The sequence below is a fragment of the Nyctibius grandis genome, chromosome 10, assembly GCF_013368605.1.
Source record: "Nyctibius grandis isolate bNycGra1 chromosome 10, bNycGra1.pri, whole genome shotgun sequence".
Classification (NCBI taxonomy): domain Eukaryota; kingdom Metazoa; phylum Chordata; class Aves; order Nyctibiiformes; family Nyctibiidae; genus Nyctibius; species Nyctibius grandis.
Window position 1 is genome coordinate 35,036,743 of NC_090667.1, and position 24,009 is coordinate 35,060,751.

Sequence of the window (24,009 nt, forward strand, 5' to 3'; positions counted from 1 at the left end):
CTCCCAGTTGCAATCAGTACTAGCACTACACAAACTCATTAGTGAAATTCCTTTTGTTAGAAAGACCCATGAGGTTGCCAGAAAGGTTTAATTTTGGCTTTGTCATTTAAGCACTTTTAATTCTTTTATATCTATTGTATGGTATTACCTAATTACTATTTTCTCCAGCAGTTTTGCAGCCCTAATGGTATGAGGTAACAAGGGAACTTTTAAAAGGGAGATACAACATACTCTTAGTGTCACAGGGAAAAAGTGTGAAAGATAATGGAAAGGACTCGGGCTTCTTAGTAAAAGACTTTCTTCTCTTTCCTTTAAGATGTTATCAAGAGCCGACTTCTAATCTTTACTCAGTATATGAGTTGAATTAATTACAGTTTATGAGCTTCACGTTTATAATAAATATCTTCATCGTGTAATCAAGCACTCGGCCATTGTCTGTCACAATAGCACAGACTGAAATTGAGTTAAAAAGAATGAGACACCAGTTAAATCTTGGGTATTGGTTAGACTAATTTAGAGACACAGCTCTAGAATGTAACACCCTCTGCCGTGGCTATTTGGGCACAGTACCTTGCTGACAGGGTCAGGCAATATTCATCATATTCAATCTTCAGGACGTTTTGGGCTTTTTCTGTCACTGGGCAGCTGACCTAGGAACAAATGCCATGAACATGAATGTGGACATGAGTTAAAGTGTCTATAACCAGTACATTATACAAGTTCAGGGCACGAGGAGCTGTGATGTCCCAGCCCTCTATTTCACGTTTCAATGCAAAGAGATGGTCTTTTGTATTGCTGGTGTAATGAGGAATGCTCTCTATTTCAATATGGTGGTGGTGCTAAAGGAAAAAAATCATTTAATCCAACTATAAAGGTAAGGATAAAGTATCAATCAGGGTTCAGTTTTAATATGACAAGCTTAGGAGATGTTTAGTCTGACAAGTGTCAGAGCATTTTGGGTAAAAGTTTAGGCTATTCTTGGAATGAATTGAAGTAACTTTCTTCCTGACAGACAGACATTATACAGTGAAGCACTTCAGTTCAGTGAATGCCTGTCTGCAGCAAGGCTTTTTGAGAGCAAAAAAAAAAATTATGTGAAAGCTACAGCTCGGCTAAAACCTTTTCCCTGCCATGTAGTGTATTAGTTGCCTACTAATAGCAACAGCCACTTAGGAGAAACATATCTTCGCGGTACTCGTAACGTTGTTATTAACAAGCATCTATTATGCCAGTGACTCAGTGTTTCAAATGTACCCCAACAAGTACCTGCTCTGCAACTCCTTTTCATGTAACGGGAGCGTTTGGGCGATTCCTGCCCTAGCTGGGAACCCATAGTTAGTCTTAGACTATCAGGTCACTAGGGTGATCAGCCTCCCACCTTTTCGTAACACCTCAACCCACGTGTGTCATTCTGCTGGAATTAATGATTAGTAATTCTCACCTTGCACGTTTCCTAGATCCCCAGACTCCTGACTTGCCACTTCAAGTCCTCTTTCACATAAATGCAACTAGGCATATTAGCTATAGAACAGTTATGTTCTTGGCAGCAGGTATATAATGGATGGCTAGGTAAAAAGCAAAGACCCCTCCAGCCCAATATCTCCTGTGGCACAGGTACTGGTGCCAATGGATGCTTAGGGAAAGAGTGTAGGAACAGGACAACTGTGTCCAGTTTCTGTAATCTGCAATTTAGAAATTTACTGAAGAAGAGACTGTGTTTATATCATTGCATGTAATAGCTCCCAATACACCTTTTCCCCATAAAGTTGGCTAATCGATTTTTGAACCCATTAATGCTTTCAATGAGAACAGTTAAAGGGCACACGAAAAGCAGGCAAATGAAAGCTTATGCAAATTTTGAGTGGCAGGAGTTTAAAACCAGGCAGACTAAGCCCTAGTGAATATATTGTAGGGAATAACCATGCATTGGCTGGAGACATGAAGAGAGGAATGGACAAAATGGGATAATAAATCTTTTCTGTCTCCAGTTTCATGATCTGGATTCATGATCTGGTAAATCTGATTTTGGCTTGTATTATTTATGCAGCCTGAACAAGGCTGTCGTACCAAGTCACAGCCTTATAGACAAATCTTTTACATGTTTGCTTTATATTATTTTTCCTTCTGTCTCCTGTAAGAGACGAGGGAATCCCCTGATAACAGGCCCATCACCTCTTTCCCATTGCTGCATATGAGACGTAAACCAGCAAAGCACTAACAGCCAACTATACAACTTTAATTGCAGCCTATAATACAGATGAGGCATTACCTTCATGCCTGACACAGCCAAGGTGTTTTTCAGTCGGTATTTGCCATCCTTCTGGGGATACGTGTACAGCAGAACATCATTCATCTATATGAAGAGAAAGACAAAATCAATAATTTGCAATATGGCTTGCAGGCCTGCCCATTACTTCTGGGGGGGGGATACCCAGAACAAGCAGTAACTTGATGAACTGCTAGGACTGTGACTAAAGACAGGCCCAAGCCACACAGCTTGGAACAAGACCTGCATTTCCACAAAACTCTGGGGAGTCTGCATCCAGGACTTTGATTTCTTTCCATTTTTGGCTGTTGCTAATGGCTAAGCAAGTAGATAATCGGCTCTTTTTTATTCAGCTTGGGTGAAACAGCTGCCTGTTTTAAGGGCAATGCCATGCTCAAGTTGGGAAGGCAGGCTCTGCATTTACTACCTGGCAACACCACCTAACTGACCAGGATGGTGCAGCTCTGACTCTCGGGGTCCCCCTGACAGTGAAGCTGCAGTGAGGCCAGGGGTAGGACTGGGCTTCACGGACTGCCATTTTCTGGGCAAAAAGGAAGTGGAGGTGAGGAGAGGTGCCATGGTCTGGAGGAATGATTGAGGGAGGACTGGTTTGGCTATTTGAGAGCAGTAACTGTACTTCACTCCTAGCAAAACTCACCTAGACATCTGACAGCTTTGGTGAGTATGTGGGCTGCAGCAGAAGACCATGGGAGGGCAAAAAGGAGAAACTTTTTATGAGGAAAAAACCCCATACCTTAACACCCCAAATATTTCCATAGCTCTCACAGCTCCTTGCAGAATGCATGTTTTTCAAACAGCTTCATACTAAGTGGGATCAGATCTTCTCTGCTGTTTGCCTAACTTAATCATAGACATTATTGCAGCCTTTTACCTTCGTGCCCACAAACAATGAAACAGCAGAACTGGGCTTTGTAGGTCTTTGCTAGCCTCTCCTTCCCTTAATACTAGAAGGAATAGCAGTATCGGTGGGCCTTAACATTGCCAAAGTAACACCTGTGTGCATTCATTCTCTGCTCTACTTGAATGAGCAGGTCATGGTCTCGTCTTTCCCAGGCCTCTCGCATCAGTACCAATATGCATAAACTCAGTCAGCTCCTTGGTCACTGTACTGGGATACTATGAACAAAGATGTGCAAAGCAATGTAAAACCAAGGCATAGGTTATACTTCGTGATGCCAGAGACAAGGCATCTTAAATGCAGAAGTTCTCAAGAAATTAAAAGTAGGCAGAACCCAGCTTCACTTGGATTCCCCTGTGACAAAGACGTTTAAATATAGCCAACTGGATGGTAATAATATTGTGTTTTGGAAGGAAAACTGTGATAAAGAGAGACGCAGAGAAGAAGGGAGGAAACTAAAGAATTATTTGGCAATAAAATGATGTATCCTGTATGACTGGAATTGTTGGGGTCTTGATAGTACTGCCTGACCACCTAGAACTGCTGGTGTAAAATCTTCACTAATTTGCTTGCCTGAAAAAAAAAAACCAGAAAGTGGAGCCTTATGGATGTTTTCTTAAAAGGTCATAGTTCAGCTTTCTTACAGAGCAGGAACAATGGTTAAAGAAAAATGACATGGAATTAATACTCATGGGATTAAGTCCTTATCACCTTGGATTTAACAGCGAAACTATTGTTGCCTTTATTAGGGTCACGAGTTCACTCGTGGATACCAGTTCATTAAGTAGCGGTTTGATTCACAGCAAATCAGACTCATGTGCATTAGCTACCAATCTTTAAAATGCAGATTCCTAATAACATGAGGCAAAATATACTGAAGAGTGACTTTCCCAAAAACTTTTACTTCAAATTGTACTACTTTTAAAAATTGAATTGAGTTCACTGAGTAGGATCAGCCAATATTTTTGTAGAAAGTGCCAAAACATTTCATTCTAACATTTTAACAAAAAGACTCCCATGCTGTCCTCCATTGGCCACTCTGCTGTCTATTTCTCTGTGTCCTTCTGGTAAGTCTTAACTCATGTGGAGTTTAAAGCTCTTTTAATACAACACTTCTCAACTGAGGATATAAAATCATACAATCAAGTCAGAATCGGAGTCTCGTTCTCTGTAGTCTGAAGTGGAGTATTTACTCTTTTGCAACAACACAATAGAATTTCCTTAGAACAAGGTGACAAATGGCTTGTCACAGAGTTTTTCTGTGATTTACTTACTGCTCCATAAATTACCCTCCATGCTAACGTTAATCCAGTCAGCACAGTGACACCTGCACAGTACTGACTGCATGATGATTCCCAGTTTAACCAGAAAATTCACGTCAACCTACTGCACACGGCGTATCTAGGAGGCTAAGGTAGAAAAAACTGAGCAAATGTAAACCTTTCAGTGAAAAGCAGATGAAAACTATTTTAACTTGATACTACTAGTAGCAACTAGGACTCCAGCAGCCAGGTGGGAAAAAGGTGAAAAAGCATTTTATTGCTAACATTAAGAGAATGCTCTGTGAAACAAGAGAATACTAGTGAAATCTTATATTTGCCTGGTGATTCTGCTCTCCCCTGAATGTTCAAAGGATTATATAAGAGAACAGGACTTCCTCTGCCACTCATCAGTGCCAGTACTTAAGGGTTGTTTCAAACCACAAGAAAAGGTAACTAGTTATGGGCAGTAAGCCCAAGAAAGTGAACTCCTAAGAGAGATTTTCAGGATTCTGGCATAATGTGCTACTGGGTTTCTTGAGCAGTAAACCCCATTTATTTTATTTATTTTAAAAATTATACATTTCTTTAAAAAGCAGCTCATTCTTTTATTACTGTTGATTAAGGATGACACCTTGGTGCATACCATTGTCATGACAGCTCTGGTTAAATCCCAAGATTTTATTAAACATTACATTAATGATGAATTTGCTTTATAATTGCCCATTGGAGGTTTTTCCCCTGCTTTTTTTCTCCCCTACAGTATATAGCGGTGGGCTGTGAGTCCGAGGTCCCACCAGCCACAGCTTGTCACAATGAAATTATGACAAATATTTCAAAGCTTGCTAAGCAAGGTACGCATATTCATGAAGAAAGAAAGGGTTTGCACTCGCTGCTGTCTCCTTTGCCACACCTACACTGGAGACCTGAGTGGTGGCTATATGGTACGGACAGAACTAGTGTCAGTACCAGTGGTTTCATGCTTCACCCTGCACACGGTTCCCTGAAGCAGTGAGGACTGGGCCATGATAAAAGCTGATCTTGCAGCCCCTCAGGAATCTGTGGTAGAAGAGGTTGACTGCCACAACCCCCAGGGGAGTTCCCAGAAGTCCTTGGGCTTCAGACCCACTTCCTGTTTGCCAGAAAACTTTTGAATAATTGGGATCCCCAAACTGCTCAGATATTGATATGGGAGCAGATACTCCTATTCTGCGCTGCTCCGTGCACACACACAGCCCCCAAAACAGCAGCTGGTAACACAGTGAAAGGTGGCTAAGTCTGCTCTTTCGTTTTCTTTTTTTCTGTTACTACTTTTCTTCCCCCCCCCCCTTCTTTTTATAATCCCCTCTGTTATGATGGGAACCCAGTAACATTACAGGTCAGTGCAAGTTTTCTAACCTACAGTGTCCAAATTTATTGATCCAAACAAGTTTATGCCCTGCTGGGCTGCTGGCATCCATACGTAATGCACTCTGTCGAAAAGCTCCTACCACGTTTGGTTTTTCTGAATGTTTCAAAGGGTAGTTCATTATGAACCCTGTGTTGTTCCATTCAAGTCTGCATTAAACATCCCCTGAGCGTCAGTGGAGCAGCCTGAATGTGTGCTGGGGCTGCATTTTCCAAGCTCTGACTCCAAAACCTCCTGTACTCCAGCCCTGCCAGCTACAGCGTTAAACAGTCTCCCATTTGATAGCAGCTTCCCGCACCCCACTTGCAACACAAGCAGGCTTTGTAGAGAAATTCTTGGAAGGGTGAGATAAGAGACAGTGTCTGAGTTGCAAAGTCCTGTGGTTGGGGGGCAGTTAGGGGGCCTGCCAGTGTCAAGAGCCCATACTGTGCTGCAGAGAGGCCCCAACATCCTTGTAAACAGAGCCCGGACTCAGGAAACAGGCGCACAGCAAAACTCACCAAACATCCTGCCAGGAAACACCAGATTCAACAATACCATCAGCCTGCACAAAACAGCCAGCTCAAGTAACCTTGTGATACACACAACATACACCCGCAGAAACATATGCACATCAAAAGCCCCTAAATGTGTGTCCTACACGCTCATGCCTATACGGGCTGTCCGCAGACATACAACGCTCCTTACGGGCATACGTTTGGAGCACAAGCACGCACACCACCAAAGCACACCCTGAATGCACAGGCCAAGCAGGAGTCTGGCACACACCCACTTGTTACAGCATATTCTAACTACCACTTTAGTTTGCTGGGCTCATCCCCTGGGATGTGTAGGGGTTAAATTCTCAGGGTTATCCTTCAGTGTATACTCTTCCACTGAAATCCTCTCCAGGTCCTGGGCTTGACTTAGCTTCAGGCAGAGCAAGTTCACTACTAAGAACTTCAGAAAATGCTGTTCATGTAAAAATCTGGTTTGAGTAGCTAAGGTAAATACACTTATTTCATCCTAAACCAAAGCTAAACCAAACTACACCTATACCTGTTAGCTTCTGGTGATCTTTTTGAGTGGCAGCTGACGTGTGAGGCATCAAAAAAGAAGCCAGTTCTGAAAGGTTTTTTTGATTAATACATTAGGACAAATTCTTACCCTACTTGAGTTTTGCCAGTGGCTTCAAAGGATTATGATACTGTCCTTAGAATATAAGGGCTTTAAATAAATGTGAGTTTTAAGAGGCAGTGTTTAGGAGATTATTCTAGTCTTGGGGTTTTGTGGTTTTGGGTTGGTTTATTTTTCCACACAGTGTCCCCAGGCATCAGAATCAAGACGGCACATGGGTTGGGCTAGATGCACTGGCAGAGGGAAGGAGATGTTCATGCAGGCCTTGGCTGTCACAAAAAGGTGTTGGCAGTGATGGCTGGTAGGGCCTTAAGACTGATGTAGTGAAGATGCTATATGCCAAGATGAAAATACGTTGCCATAGCTATGCAGTAGTTGTCTTAATGCATCCACAAGCTAAATAGTCCATTAAGCAATGCCTGAGTGGTGGTGGCACAACAGAGATTCCACAGCATTAGCGGCAGCAAGCAGATAATGCAAAACCATTCAGGTGTTAATGAAGGAATGACCATATTCCACAGTGACTCCCTTTCCTGCAATTTCACCATACATGGCATTGCTCTGCAACCTGAGGAGCTTTCAGGGTAGAGGAGACGGAGTAAAAAAATCACTGAACCCAAAGGCAAATATTTGCCAATAAGTTTCAAACTGTTTCCAAGATCCAATCACCCCCTCCACGCCCCAACAGGAGACATAATACAGGAAGCCTGAAGTGATTGCAACTTCAGTGTGTTAGAGCAGGAAAGAAGCCAGTTTTATGTGTCTTTTGGTTCTTGAAAGTGGCCACTATGGTTTAGTCGAGCTCTACCACATACTTTGCATGACAGCATCAGTGGTCACAGTTTGCCTTTCTGACTGAAAGGAAGAAAAAAACGCTGTTTATGAATAGTAAGAGCATCTATTAACAACAGGACATTGGCTACTGTAATGTCTCCAGCTGCCAAGAGACACTTCTCTCTTTGTAGTTAACATCCAGGTTTGAGCTGAACTCTTCCCCAGGAATCAAAAATAGTTCCTAAACTAGAAAGTGCCAGAAACTCATTTCTGTGCTTTCTTTGTTCCAGTAATACTTTCAGCCTCTTGTGACCTTCAAGCTGATGATACAACCATTTTGGACTACTTGAAATTTATCTCAGTTTATCCCAAGTTTAAATTACTTTCCTCACAATGTTTATTACCAACCCGATTTCTGATTTTCCTTGTAAATTGTCTCTATCAGTTATAATGGCTAGATTTGTGACACTTCAGTATTTGCTATGGTAGTGGATTATGATGGCACTTATGAAAACACTGGAAGACAAAAGGGTAACAACTTCTTGGAATTTGGTCCCAGCTTTAGCCACAAGTCCAAGACTTTTTACAAGGGCATGTAGTGACAGGATGAGGAGTAACGGTTTCAAACTGAAAGAGGGTAGATTTAGAATACTCCTGATCACCTTGGAAACTTGCACTTCTTTGCAGAATTATGGCCTAGTCAAGGCTGTACGTAGCTGTGGCACAAACGGAGGGCTGCACAGCCCGTATTTTTGTATGCAGGGCCAATGGGACATGTGTGAAAGGGTTACAGCCCTGTTAGCAACAGACACTGACTCGCCACATCGCTGCTGACGGTAACATGACTTGCAGCCTGAAAGTTTCTGCCAGGGTTCAGAGCTGCGTAAGTGCAGGAGAAGATATGAGAGAGACAGTAAATACGTAAAAGAAATCTTACCAAGAACAAATGCCGAGGGTGCCTGTTTTTGCCAGAGACTTTCATCAGCGTTCCCTCTTTAACAAAGATCTGAAGGAGAAAAAGGCAGATTGTAATCCTGAGACTTCCCATTCTGAATCCTATTGAGAAAAGAGAATATTCCTCCTGGGGAAAGAGCTACTCTAACTGCTTTCATCAGCACAGGAAGCGATAGATACCTCAGCACTTGCTTCTAGCCTTACTCCTTATCTGTCTTAGTCTTTGTCTGGGTTAGCCCCGCTGCTCTTCGTGGCTCGCATTTGTATCAGTACCGAATGGGTTGGAAACCCACTTGTCATCAGCCCACTGCTTCTGCAGCGTGGACTGTGCTCAGAGGTGACTGTCACAGATTGCAAAGCTAACGTGTAATGGGCTTCAGAAGAGAGCTCTTGTCTTTAAAAATCCTTAAAAACAGACCAAAAAGAAAAGCTGAAACCTTGGGTTTCAGCATGCTACATCCACATAACTATGCCTGCATACATGATCTGTACATGTTTGCAAACACAATACTTTGTCGGGCGATATTGTTGCTGTGTATGTAGGTAGGACTATGTATGTAAGCAGCTGAGCCAGCATACTGGAGCTTGATTGCAGTAACATTTGAAAAGGTGTAGAATAACTGAACAACACCAGTGGATTAACAGTCATCTACTCCTTTCCGATGGCGAACAGAATCTGGTGTAGTTTTCCACTCTAGAACAATTTATAATCGAAGAGACCAGTCCCGCAAATTCTGTGTGCTGGGCTCTGCAGAATTTGTTAAAGCATTACCTGGCAAGGGCAGGTGAGAATACTGATGAAAAAATAGAGGTTGACGGCAGTATTTGGCTGATGAGGATTCTTAACACTACGAGTATGCATGCCTTGAAAATAGCTTAATGAGTTTTACTAAAGATATTGGTGGATTGAAAGTAAATTTAGAGTTGCAGAACTCAAGAAAGAAATCTTTTGAAGTGTGGAAGCAGGTTGGAGCTGAGGAAGCTGTACAGGTTTGAAAGCCCAGAGAAGAAATTTGCATTTGATGTGAATGGCAAGACAGAGCTATACACTCTTCCACATTTCTGTTCATGTGTTGCTTAAAAATGATGTCTTGCATTAAAAGCACCACTGGGGGATGGTGAGAATAAAAATTTGAAAACAAATAATTTCCCTTGATTAAAGGCTCTTACCCAGCCAAGTAAAACTCTGAGCCTTTACAGGCTACACGCGATTCCTGCTAGTGTAGCAACCTTTCAACACGACTATATGGGGAGGAAAACAGCAGCTCCACCAAAACTCACTACATGTGGGTGGCTGAGGACAGCTGGAGTGAAAAGTGAAATGGCTGCTCTGTGTGAGAGCAGCAGAAATGCATGTCTGCCCCAGCCTGAGGACATATCTTTGCGCACTGCCAGACTGATGGCTTTTTACACAAACCAGTGCTCCAACTCTTATCACAGTAGCTCAGTAAACAACACCTGTAGACGTCTGAAATCTGGCCATCCACACAATCGGAGATATAGCTGGCCGGAAACAATGCCCTTATCAGCGCAGGGCACTTACAGCGTACAGCACTCACCCTTCCTGGCTGGAGGAGGCTGCTCTGCCCCCTCACACTGTGCTCGATGTGTACCAGCTTCTGCACGTTTTCCTGGGGTAGAGAAACAGAGTTTAGGAGACCGTGTGGTGACTGTTCTTTAGACAAGCAGGCAAACCTTCCCTCACCCCTCCTCACCATTTTATTTCTCCAAAAGTGGTATTACAGAATTAGATTTCAGAGAGAACTGAGCCCAGGGAATTTATGCCCAGAAAGTCTTCTTCCAGCCTTAAAGGTTTTATAAAACCTCATCCCCTGCATTCACATCTACTGTGGCCTTCTACAGTCCTGTTACCTCTGATACCTCAGTTCACCTTCAAAAGGGCCTGATAACTCCATATGGTATTTATACATTGGCCTCTTTGCTGTCTTTCTTGCTCTGGAAACTAATAAAACGGAAGCAAAGACAAAGTACAGTATCTGCTCCAAAGGCCTGTGCATTAGTGGCATGACATGGATAATCCAAAGCGTACTATAAGACTGTTGCTAGGATTATCTGGAGGTTTATACTCTGAGATAATGGATTAATTGCTTTGCAATAGAGGATTTAGAAGGTTAACTACTAAGAGGCAATGAAGGTGCATCTCTCTTTTGATGCTTTGCAAAAATCAGAAAGGTCATTATCAAACTCTGATACCATTAACTGCCTACCCGGCCTTAAAGCACAGTCACTGGGCACTGGCCTCTGGCATGAACTTATCTATGAAGATGGTAAATAAGATTAATCTAGCTAAGCCAGTGCTCTCATAAAAAAAGATAGTACTGGATGAATACACAAAAGAAGAAGAAGGGATGTCTGTACCTTTGCAATATTGCTAGAGTCTTTTCAAATCTCCTGCCATTTAGCAGGTGAGGCTGCTAAAACCGAGGCTTGTACACAGGATTCAGCTGTGGTTTTATCTGGTCAGAACAGCAGAATGGGCTGCACAGCAGCAATGAGTCATCACTGGAATATGTCTTAAAATTAGGAGTCTCTTATCTAAGTTAGCCATTGTATCCTAAATCCTCAGTTACACACCCAGATAAACTACAGACTAAGGACCATATTTGATATAGCTTCATGACCTGGCAGCCTTTGACTACAGTTTTCTGCTATGACAGATAGTGGTCTGTTTTCCTGTGCGCCATTGACTGACATTAAGATACCCCTGGGCTTAGTTAGACTCGATTAGATCGTACAGTGTATCTACCTGATACAAATCAGTGCTGTCTACAGAATCAGCTTATTAAGAAAGCTATCACAGATACCAGAAGGAGCATATCCATGTCAACGTGATGGTCTGTCAAGGCTAATTTACCCTGGATTTCAGCTAACAAAATTAATGTACCTATCTCAGCTTGCTCTTTGAGATAAGCCTGAAATACCTCCATATGTTACTGCCCTGGTGAAATATTACGCTTGTTTAGCATGATACTAAGTTTAGTTCTTAATCAGTAACTGCATATCAAACATATGGAAACACCTACAAGCCTTGACCAGCACAGGGCTGCGTTGTGACCATGCAATATAACTGGCAGTTGACGCATTTTCAAGAATTTCAGCTGTCAAGTATCTCTTTTGCAATGCAGGAAATAACAAATGGGATTTTTCAGGTCCCTTCTAAAATACTATAGGCCAGCAAAATGGAAACAGAACGTATAAACTGCTAGCACAGGAAACACCAGGGATCGTGGGACAGCTGACATTTGCAGAAGACATTTGCAAAGGACTTTCCCATCACTAAAGTGTATTTTGGCCCTAGCAAAGCTTGTCAAATTGACAGCTTCCACAATGGAAACCCGTTCTCCATCTGCAGAAAAGGCAGTGCCCTCCTGTGAGCACACCAATGGCCAGGGCTAGTACTACTCATCAGGGTTTCTAGGAAAGCGAGAGAAGTTGCTGCAGCTCAGAGAGACACCTCAGCTTTTCTTAGGACTGCTGGCAGAGGCGCCTGTTGTAATGCTGACGTTTGCAGTATGGACACATGTTCACCAGGAAATGGACAGAGAGGTACCAAACTCATTTCCTGTAGGAAGTCAAACAGCCATCACATGTGAAGGACAGTGAGGGCAGCCGAGGGGGGTATAGTTTCCCTACAGTTCCCCTAAGATTCCCTGTTTATATAGTTTCCTTCATTCTCCTTAAAACTATCATCATTCTCCTTTCAAATATCCTTCACAAGCTACGATTAAAAAATGAAAACAAAGCTCCACCCAACTAGTACTGCAGATGTGTGTGGCTGAAATCCTCTTCTGGCCACTTTAGCCGTGAACTGCAGCTTCCATCATATCATCATGATGTCTATGCAGGAGGAACACCTCCCCAAGGAATTCACCAGCTGTTAATAGCAACAATGATTTATAACTCGTAGCATCTCAGGGCCTCTAACAGATTGTAGAAGTTCAGAGAGCAACACAAACCCTGCTTAGTTCAAGTAGTGGATGTCTCCTAGAGTTACAGATAGACTTAATACTATGTGGTGATGGTATGCCTTATGCTTCTGTTTGCACATCTATAAATTGTGAATAATATTTTCCTACTTGATGAAAATGCCGTGGAGATAGTTAATATCACAATGTGACTGAAAATCCTGGGTTAATAGTTCCCAGGGGAAAAATGCTAGAGTGTTATTATCATAAAACAAAAAACCTACTATTGAATCACTGATATTCTGCAGAAAATGTAGATCATAATTCAATGCTCCTGTCAGATTTTTGTAGTGTGGTTTGATGAGTTGATAAGTGGCAGCAGAAATCTTCCTCCTTCCAGGTACATGCAAAGTCTAAATTATTGCTTAGAACTTCAACCAGATGATACATGACAAGTTATTAATGCTCTATCTGAAGTGGCATTGTTCAGTTTGTTCTGTAATTAGAGTAACTTCTTAAATTCTTTGCATTTTTTTAAATCTGAGAGAAAGAAAAGAACTGCTGGTTGTGGCTTTGTGGATGGGATACTAATTCAGGAAGACAACCTCTGATTTAGCAGAATATTGAACTTTGATTCTCATAAACCTGTGCCTTCACACATAGCATTCACTCAGATGGGAAAGAAGGAAATTTTGTTTCGTCCCTTCCAGGCCACAGTTTTGAAAAAGAGCAGATGTGCTCTGATGTGATAAAAAATGAAGTGTAAAAATCTACGTGGAATTTGTGATTAAATTGTTCCAAAACGGACATTATTAACAGCAATTATTATACAGTCTGTTACATCTGTAAAACTCAGACGATACGGTGATGTTCTTCAAATGTAATTTCCAAAGTAAGGAACAGTTTCTGTAAGGTCAGTGTGATCATGTAGTGATATTCATAAATCACACTGACCTTACAGAAACTGTTCATTACTTTGGAAAGCTATATAACTTATTTAGATACCTAAATCTGAATTTAGACACGAGCTCCAACCTGTGAAAGTCTTGTCCAGTCTACTTGGTTGTGTGATCCTTTGCAAGACTATAAACCATGACCTGGTCTTCTGAAGTAAAACGGGATTCCAGAATTGTGGGAAAATTATGTAAATGAGCTCAGGATGTATCTTTGACAGTACATTTGTGATGTCTTCAACATTTCATATCTAAAACCATCTCAGGCTAGAAACAGAACCATGAAAATTCCTGTCTCTCAATTCATTGCTCCACATACCATTTCAGCAACCCCAAGAGGAAAAAACATTTGTGCTGCTTGCTGCGGTGACTTACATCTTGCACGGTGGCACTGAAGGGCATAGACCTGCTCCATATCTGCTGTACTGTAAACCAGATCTGTATAAACCCTTGAGTCTCACCCTGGAGGAGGCTTCAGAATTTAGCAGAGATGTGCATTCACTTCAGCAGATGTGCAGAAAAGACACTATCGATCAGGAGAGCATGTGTCATGGTGGGACTCACCGCTTGGAGCATGCTGTCGTTGGCTCGGTCCGTGATTTCAGAAACAATTAATAAGGCAGCTGAGGGGTGAAGCAAAACAAACACCATAAATCACATAAACAAGTAGGAAAATAACCCAAATCGCTTATGTTTGCAAGTGCATCTTTAAAAAAACAACATCATCCCCAGCAGCAGCTCCTTTAACTTCCTTGGCACCTTCAGAATGCAAGTGCCCAGCATATTGAAGACACAGCGCAGGGCTGTCAGTTCCCCTTCCCTTCATCATTCTCTTTTGTGAAACTCTGCATCATACTTGTGCTGACCAAGAGAGCTCACGAGGTCCCTTTTAAGCACCTAGCATGGCACAAAATATTTTGTGATGTTTTCTAGTTGCAGATTTTTGGCAATTGGAGCTTGCGGTAGGGAGAGATGAACGTAACCCAGCTTGAGCCATCCAAAAGCACGGCAGTCTAAGGTGATCTGTTTCCCCTTCCTGCTGAGGGAGAGGACAGGCCATCCCTTTCCGACAGAAGTGGCTAACATGGCTCAGATCCTTATCTCAAATCTCTTCCCCTGCGGAACAGGGCATCCTATCCGTTTCTGGGTGTAATCTGGGAGCGTGCTAGCCATCGCTGGCCAGAAATGTGACAAGTGTGCGCTAACCACAAACAAGATGGGCAATTATGGCCACAGGGCTTGAGCGTCTGCCCTGGCCTTGTTTAAATTACTGGTATAGCTGTAGTCCCACTGTCAGTGACTAGGGTCCTAAGTCCTGCACGAGTCTCTACTCTTGGTCAGAACAGACTGACCTTCAGTCAGTCGTAGACCTTATTGCTATGAGTTGGTTTGGATTTACACTCAGGGTAACAGAGGTGAACTGGTTTCATTAATACAATGTTATTCCTGCTTACTCCAGCCTGGAAGCTACTCCTGCTGTGGCCACAGCTAAACCTTGCTTTGACTTCAGTGGGAGTATGAGACTTCTGCTTTATCTCTCTGATGTGTTGGAAAGGATGGTGTTCGCAGCTGAACATCTGGATTTCTTCTTGATTGTGCAGAACTGATTTTTATGCAGTGTCTTTCAAGTTTACTTAGGCTTAAGGAATCCAGAAGCTTCCTGGGTTTCTCCAAAGCTCACAAAGCACAGCAGGCATACCATAGATAATGGTACACAAACAAGCAGGTGGAGCCATCCCAATTGACTTTACAATGACCAGGTCAAGTATGGATGGAGCCAAAGAGCGCTAGGATTTCCCCAATGACTGGGGCAGAACTACAATATCTGCACCACGCTTGTATAGATGATAATTTCTTCTGTACGTTCATAGCATCAAAACTATAGGAAGCCCACGCATTTCAATGAAAAAAGATAGGGTTCTTGCCCTAAATAATTTGTCTAAATTAGTAACCAGTTCTTATAGATCTTACATCTAACCTATTAACACAAAATCTTGAAAATAATCCTCTTCCATATACTACCAGTACAGATCTTGCACCGCTTTAGAAGCAGAGTTAACAAAGCAGAATTTTTGTTCTACCTATTTCATTTTACCTTGTGTGGCTTCATACTCTGTAGAATCAGGGCAAAGATTATTCAAGTAATCTGTAGAAAATAATCAAACACAGACATCCAGTAATCAGAATACGGATCCACATAATTTGTAGTGTTATTAGCTAAACCATAAAGTCCTAATCATAGAATCGTAGAATGGTTTGGGTTGAAAGGGACCTTGAAACCATCTAATCCAACCCCCCTGCCATGGGCAGGGACACCTTCCACTGGATCAGGATGCTCAAAGCCCCGTTCAGCCTGACTTTGAACACTGCCAGGGACAAGGCATCCACGGTCATGTCCCCTATCACTTTACTCCCAAATATTTAAGTGTATGTAGCCTCTTTCCAAAGCAAAACTCTTCTCTGACCGCATTCTACTTTGAGAATCAATGCAAGAGCATTGATACAGTTTTGGACTTATCAAATAACTTGGCAGGTATAAATGAATAAGCAGAGAGTGACAACAATATTTCCCTGTTTCTCAGCCAAGAATTGCTGAGTAGCACACTTTACAAATAGCTGTTCTTCTAATGAATTCTGTTTTCCCATCTGAATGAATGGTGTTGGCTGTAATGACTGATTTTCTATATTTATAGTAAATTATATGCATTTTACAGACACAGGAAGGAGACTGGTTCTGTACATGAGTTCAACGATTACTATTGAACTCAATCACATTCTGAAAATAGGTTCTGTAAAATACACAGAATAGGACTTACAGGAATTATATTTGCATTATATACAAACCTTTAACCTGTCAGTTTTATTTAGACTACTTGCCTTGGATCATCTGTCTGTTCTTTGTCTGGGTCCTTATGCTTTTAATGACTGTAGTATATGAGTGCCACCATTTTAAAAGCCTAATCCTGAAATACTTCATTCTTCTCTTTCTGATGAATCCAGGCTCCTAAATTCTGCATCCAAGAGCTCCGCCGCTGTGCTGAGAATGGTGCTGGGCATGCACGTCCATTCCCTTGAATGTCCTATTCATATATGTTTCTCTTTCTAGTGCTGTGCCCTCCCTGGCATCCTGAAATCTACCTGGCTTTTAAATGCATTCAGGAAAGCATCTGCCTGCACTCAGGCAGGCAGGGGTTGTGAGGTGTTACCAGCAATACATCGCATTCCTTTTCACAGCTGCAAGCTCTGTCCTTGGCTATGCGCGTTTAGCTGAGTGGGCAACTCCTTTTGGCTGTAGTGCAGATATTGGCAACCAACATCATTATAACATACGCTTCCTTATCTGGTAGAAACAGCCAGTTATGAACACACAAGTACACCTGCATATTTTAATTTTTTTTTACACTGTGTAGAGAATCTGAAGGACTCTACTGTTTCAGACCCACTCTGTCCTAGCAGGCTTGAGGGGCTTTCTTGAGGTGCAGAACTGAAGCAGTAATCTGTTTTCTGGGGTATCTTAATCCAGCAGACCTTATCTCGCTACACACAAAAGCTTTCATTTTCCCAGTTAGTGTCAAGCATAGGCAGAATCCAAGCACTGGAGCTGCACTGAAACCCTTCCAGCTCTCTCACAACATGCTGTGCTTCATGTTTGCAATTTACCTTGTGGACCACAGAAATGGGCAGAGAAAATGGAGCACAGTGTGAGTATTTCTGACACGGAAAAGCAAAGTCCTTTTCCTTAGATGCAGTATTTCTGTGCATGTACTGAAAACACCGTAACGATCATGTGAGACTACTAAGTACTGCAATCCGCTAGTCTGGAAAGTTGCCCTTAATGTAGCCACACCCAGAGAGGGAAGCAAGTCAGACAGAAAAAAAAAACCCTTCTACTGTTGGCATCCGGTATTCATTTGTATTGCTCATACTAAAAAAGCAAAAGCAGCTGTGAATAATGAGTTGCATCCTTGATCAAAGTGTCTGGAGCAAGATGAAACTGCTGCTAATCTGTGCTGTGAATAAAAATCTAATATGGTCACTTTGTTCTGCTGCATTTATGGGAGTCCTTTCTAATATGCCGTGCCCTTCATCGGCTGTGAGTATGGGCAGGCTTTATGGCTTCCTTTTACTGCCCCACGCATAACTCATCTTGCATCCCTCTCCACCCGCACATATGCACACTCCCAAAGCATTTCTGTCTTTATGTGTATGGATCCCTGCTCTTCTGTGTTCTGATCTGACTAAACTACTTGACAATCCTGAGATTCATTGTTACATTTCCCCATTTCCTTCCCCAGTTCATTAGTTACAAACCTAAACTTCACAATTCTTTCTAGGGGCCACATCCTGCTCCAGAAAGCTTGCTTCCCCTACAGGCTCAGACTTGGTAGATTTGCTGCGGCTTGCAGAGAATGAGGCACCAGAGGGAACACAAACCCCCTTGGAGAGACTCCAGGTGGGAGTGATAAATATGGTCCTGAGTGTAAAGGGAAGGTGTTACTGTAAATGTAAAATCTGTAAATGTACTGATAATGTAAATTTGGATCTCTGCTTCCTACAATGCAGAGAAATTGGACTGGGATTTCGACTTAAATTTATCAGTAGCCTTAGGTGTACTGTACATAGGGCTTCGGGTGCAGTACTGGGCACAACTGCTTTGTTGATGGAGTCGAAGGGGACGGTGCTTGCCACTGTTATACAGGAAGCAGTGCAGAGTCCCCTTGCTGGGGACTACTGTCTCCTACTGTCTCTGATAATTGCCCTTGACATAAATAAAATCAAACCTGTTTGCTGGCAGTGAGACTGAACTCTGCCTCTCCTAATTCACAGAAGGAAAAAGCCAAGAAGGAATGGCTAAAAGCATCTGACTTTACACTTTTTTGTGACCTTTTGGCATGGTTGTACTGAAGAAGTCCCTGCTCCTTCCCAGGTTCCCTGACATTTCCTGAATCCTGTACCGAGCATACTGAAGTTCCCAGGAAATCCCACACTGCTTCAGCCCTGTTTTAGCTGTCTTGGCATCATCGTGTGGTACAGTGGAGGCACAGAACATCATGGGAGGGTTTCCATTGAGTACCTTTGAGAGTGATTTTACTGACCTGTGAGCAGCACACGATACTGGAAGACACGCTGCACCACTTTCAAAAGCTGGTGTTTCACACTCTGAGGGCTGCCACCAGAGCTCTGCTGTCCTCAGTGGAAGGGAAAGAAACACAAAGATCAGGGGTGTGTGAGCTCAGCAGCAAACTGTCGTCTCCACCTGATGTGTACTATGAAAGTTTGCTACCAGTTGCATGCACAAATTCCATTGAACCATTCCCAATTTGCTCAGCTTGCTAGAGGGTATTGTCTTTGTGACTATAAATAAGTACTGTAGAGAGTTTATTTCCTATGGCATCATTCACAAATAGTTTGGATTCAGAGGGAAAAGGGAGGAAAGCAAACACCATTTAGAAGGTAAAGGTTGGGTAAAGATTTTAGGGTGGCATCTGAAGACAGAGGTATCAGATCTCAGTGAAGTTTGTCATCATTGTTCCTTTTTTGGACTGAAAGTTCCTTCTGCCTGCAACTTTTTAGTATCTTATTTCAAGAATTCTGTCACACGAAGAGATGGTAATAATAATAGTTATTAACTCTTGACACATCCTCAAGGAGCTTGATAAGTTAATATGTGACTAAGATACTACTCCACTATGTGCGTATATATGCAAAATATGCTCACAGATCTATAGATTCACAAACATACATTCTGTGTGCACACACGGAGGTGTGTGGGCAACAGACACAGAAACAGACACACATCACGCACATGTGAACGTCTCACTTCAGTTTTAGCACCAGGACGTGTGAAGAGAGCTATTCGCCCATTCTACCCTGTGTGAACACTGGTGGAGTTGCAGAAAAAGTATCTTTGAGTAACCCAGTGGCACAACCGTGCACTAGTGCAGGTAAAAAACCCATGGGAGCCTTACCTCAAACTCCTGAATTATGGTAGCCAGTTGGGAATATTTAAGGCAGGTTTCATCTAGCAAAGCCAAATTCCTATCAAACTGCATAATGTATGCTGTGTGGTGATTCAGTCTTGATTTTCTGGAGAGAAAAACATCAGCAACTTTCTGGTGTTCCTCCCTAAGGCCACAGAAAGAACAGAAACAGCAAATAAATAAATAAATAAATAAAAATTAAAGAAGAGGCAAACTTCTTTCTCGTTGTGTTAAACCCACAGTGGCTAAGGATATTGTGCGGCTAAAGCCTAGGTCAAGTGGCAGAAAAGAGGGAGCGCTTCACTGACATACTGGACAACAAGATGGGCTGCCGTAGAACGGGCACCACGAGGGGCTGATCCTTCGGCTGCGCCTTTGCCATGGCTTCAGCGTGTGTCCGCAGTGGGCAGAATGTCTCCTTTCTGGAAACAGCCTCCGCTTCTCTAAACGGGCCTTCCAGCTGCTGCAGTGCTTTGAGCACTGGTTGTGGGGGATAATATAACATCTTCAGTTGTGATACCGTATCTTCAGCTCTCCTTCATTGCCCCATTCTCAGCACTGCCCCACCATCATCTGTCTCGGCACCCGGCTGCACAGTACTGAAATATTTACAAAGCATGTACAAGGAGAGAACAGGAGAAAATCTGAAATCGAGTAATCATAGTTAAGAGAGGAACGTGAGTCCCTGGGGATGTCAGAGCAACAGACCGTCTGGGGGAGCGCAGGCACGGGGAAGGAGTGACTGGAAGGTTCAAGGGTGGTGGTGACCTGGGAAGTAGTTCTGGACAGAATCTTAGGGCATCTCCAGTTGTGTCCCTTCTGTCTTAGGGAACAGGCAGCACGCTGCTAGAGTAGGGCTGTGACTTCTTTAGGACACGAGAAGTCATTTTAGATCCCAGCTGGAAACACCACTTCTGTTTGTGTTATGACTATATAGATCACAGAATCATTGATGACATTTTAAAAGTTTTTCTGCCATTTGTAGCAGTCCCTTGGTGGACACAAACCAATATACAGTTCCCTTTAGCCTTTTCTTTCCTTGTGTGCTTTTACTTCAAAGTGCAGGGCTGACAAGGAGAGCTGTGCCCTGCATTTAGGATTGTTACTGAAAAGTTCTCCTGATCTAATTGACTTCCTTAACTGCTCAGTGGCAGTGCTGGGATAGGATAAGCCGCTGCCAGTGACCACTGCCTCCTGGAGTCCAGCAGGGTGGAGGATTGGGGCTGCATGGTCCATCGTAAGCTGTCAGAGCCAGAGTAGTTCAGTCTAGGCCAGGGGCTGCACTGGCTGCTGTAGGTTTAGTCAGCTTGGGTCTGCAGAGGTAATTTCTCTTAGACATTCTTATTGCAGCAGTGTGATAGACTAGGGCCTAGCAGCCTGACTTAAGTCAGAGGTCACCTTAACTGAATGAATTTTGGAGCTTTGTCTGCCCTAGACATGGTCTTATTCTCTCATGGAAAGACTTCGCCCTGTGAGGATGTTTGGCTTAGGTGGAGTCCCTCAGCAGGCTGACAGTGTCTGTTTGGCTTGGAAGCCAGCGTGTGCAGAGCCCTGCCTTGGTGCCGGGAGCGAGGGGGTGTCCCTCACCTGACAGCTGTGCAGTTGCTATGTAGATTTCTGTAAGCAGATGATCTTCTTTAGGATCAGTTCTGATGTCTGCTGTGCCTGCCTCCCGTGGCGTGAGTCTGTGACCTTCAGGCCAGCAGAGTGAAGCCACTTGCTGATGACTGTGAACTGGCATCAGAGGGTAATGCACGTGAAGCAGGCTGTCCTCACACTGACTGACGGGGCCGTTTCGGAGTCGGTGGCTGGGCACTGCGCAATGTTTCAGTATTTGGTTTCTTAGCCTGACAGCCTCTACACTTACTTCTTTTCTGCCTGTATGCAAAATCTGCCAAAGTAGTTCAGGCTCTACTCCCTTCACCTCTGCTGGAATCCCAGCCTCCCTGCTAGTGGCGTCAAGGGAACACCGACGAGTTCACCCACCTGCCACGGAGCGTATGTTAAGGCCACCAAACCATGCCGTTCCATACTTACCATTTAAGGACTCTCTCTTCCAGTTCTCCCAGGATGTCTTGGTGTAATTCATAAATTTCAGGGAGTTCACTTAAGCCCTGCTTGAGTTTATCTTCTTCCTGTTCATTTTCACCTTCTCCAAGCACTTTCAAGATACCTTCATAGAAATTCTGTGAACAACAACACAGAAATTAGGCAAAGAGACTTAAAGTCTCTTTTCTGAAATTATCATTACAATTTCTTGACTCCTAAACTACGCTTTCCAGGACTTATAAGATATGGCATCAGTAGTGATAGTGTGTGCTCAGTACAGCAAGGAGATCATAGCATATGTTTCTTCCATCCATTGTTCATACACATTTTCAGCTGAATTCCACAATGCTGTCAACCCAAGATTGAGCATTTCACCTGACCGAGCCATCAGACCCTTATGCATACAATGGGTTCGGTATCTTTTTATTTACCTTGCCTCTTTTTCCTGCTTCTCTGGGTGTAGTTGATCTCATTTTTATAGTGTTTCTTAACCAAAAACATAATTTTTAAAAATGAAAGATGAGATTCTCCTGTCACTTCATTGAGTTCAACAGCTTAACATGAAAAACATCAATGTCTACATATCTTGTGCTAAAATTTGCAACACTTGTCTCAAAATCTGGACTTAAAGAGCGGAAGAAGCTATACATTTAAGCTATGGAACAAATCATTTCTCTATGAAACCTAACTGAGACCTTTTTTCCTCATCTTAGAAATGGTTTTGATCCTGAAGTGGTTTATGAATTACGTGGCACAGGAATAATATCCTCTGTATTAAAATGTAGCCAGCTCTGGTAGATAATAGGGCACTTGTTTAAGAGCGGCATAGCAAAATGTTTCCCCAGCTTTGACTTGGGAGTGAGGAATAAGGCCTCTATCTGAAACTGCAATGATAATTTGTATTAGATCCCTGCGCATTAGAAAATCATCCCAACAGCAGCCAGCAAATATTTTGTGTGCAGAACATTGCTTAAAGTCTCCTTCATCCAGAGCTCTGGATGCTGAACTGTTTTCACACCAAAGCCTGATTCCTATAGAATGCATCTTCTCTGCTTCAGACTTGTAAAGGAGCCTCTGCTGGCACCTGCATGCACTTGAGAGACTTTGGCCCCTGTGGCACCCTGGCCCTTCCCAGGTTCCTATCAGCCACTGCTGTTTCCCCTGCCTGCTGCTGCCAGACACATCCCCTCTTCACAGGCAGCGGCTAGAGAAGCTCAGGCATTTAACGCTGCCTGGGCTTTGTGGAGGTCTGAAGGCAAACTGTGGCAATGGGGTGCAAGGCAATGCACTACACAAGGCAGGAAAGCTGATGCTGCGCAGAGGTTTAACTAACGCTTTGCTGCGGAGTGGCGTGAGGCAGGTTCCTGACCCAGGGGTTCTGGCTGCCTTTGCCAGGAGCTAGGGCACCGTAACTAGATGGTTTATCTTCATAGCAGTATCTGGTGTTCAAAAGCAGCAGCCTTCATTCAATAACATTAAAAGGGTGTGATTCCAGCACCTGCTGCTTCAGGACTGCTACGAAGTACAAGTAATTGAAAAGCATTAGTATAGTACTCAGTGTTTGCCTGAGGATGGTCCTGCAGAACTGTTACAGGTTTAATTCTCCTCCGTATTCCCTGTAAGGAGATGACTCTGTATGTTCCCCCATCAGGGTCAGGTTGGGCTCTTACTGTTGAATTTCCCATTTCTGCTAATCAGGTCTTCATGGGCAAAGTATCTGAATCTCAGCTTTTCTATGAAAATAAGTGAACAATTAGAAATCTAAGTGCATCCCGGTTTGTGATGAGAGCAGAACCTGGCCATTCATATACAACTGCTTAGAAACTAATTCTGTGAGTGCCTTTTCCAGTCTTCCCAATAAGCCATGAAGTGCATGGCGTTTTTATTGCACAAGATGAGGAAAAAAGGAGTGAGAGTGAAAAGTAAATAATCAAAACAACAGCTCAGTATAGAGAGGCCACATTAACTGTGAGGTTTGAAAGCTCCTGATGACTCGTTTTGGTGCAGCAGCTGCAGACTAGGAAATTGCAACGCTTCCTCCCTTATAAAAATACTATCTGTCCTTATCTGACCTTGCTTTCTTTTTTTGTGCGTGCGAAGGTAAGGCTCGGGGATTGCAGCATTCTCTCTAATTGCTACCCAGCCTACACGTGCTGTTTTTTTCCAGTAAGTACCTCAAATCGGGTGTTGTTTTTAAATTCAGCATCAAAAATACTTGAACAGAGGCTTTGTAGATGAATATGCTTAGATTCACTGACTTTGAAGCCACGAGAGACCATATTGATATGGTATGATCTAGTGTGGTCTGGTCTACCCACCAGACCACAAGACTGACTAGAATAGAGCATTACTAGGAAAACAACCAACTTTGATTTAAGACAGAATCTACCATGTTATAGATACG

General features: G+C 43.0%; 1 protein-coding gene and 1 long non-coding RNA gene across 4 annotated transcripts in view; one reads left to right on the forward strand and one right to left on the reverse strand.

Moving 5' to 3' along the window:
• Window positions 1–24,009, forward strand: part of LOC137667671 (uncharacterized) — a 167,417-nt gene that overhangs the window by 24,990 nt on the left and 118,418 nt on the right. The gene's annotated exons all lie outside the window — the stretch shown is intronic.
• The window catches only part of FGD5 (FYVE, RhoGEF and PH domain containing 5), a 95,675-nt gene that overhangs the window by 15,031 nt on the left and 56,635 nt on the right, over window positions 1–24,009 (reverse strand). The window contains exons 6-14 of one of the 2 annotated variants that reach the window (XM_068408657.1): window positions 21,594–21,742; window positions 19,545–19,701; window positions 18,672–18,756; window positions 15,671–15,721; window positions 14,140–14,198; window positions 10,256–10,327; window positions 8,680–8,748; window positions 2,270–2,353; window positions 571–650 (exon numbers count right to left, since the gene is read on the reverse strand). In XM_068408657.1, the coding sequence (XP_068264758.1) occupies window positions 571–650; window positions 2,270–2,353; window positions 8,680–8,748; window positions 10,256–10,327; window positions 14,140–14,198; window positions 15,671–15,721; window positions 18,672–18,756; window positions 19,545–19,701; window positions 21,594–21,742 (806 nt within the window). Of the gene's footprint in view, window positions 1–570; window positions 651–2,269; window positions 2,354–8,679; window positions 8,749–10,255; window positions 10,328–14,139; window positions 14,199–15,670; window positions 15,722–18,671; window positions 18,760–19,544; window positions 19,702–21,593; window positions 21,743–24,009 lie in introns of both variants that reach the window. The other variant, XM_068408656.1, reaches the window with a different exon arrangement.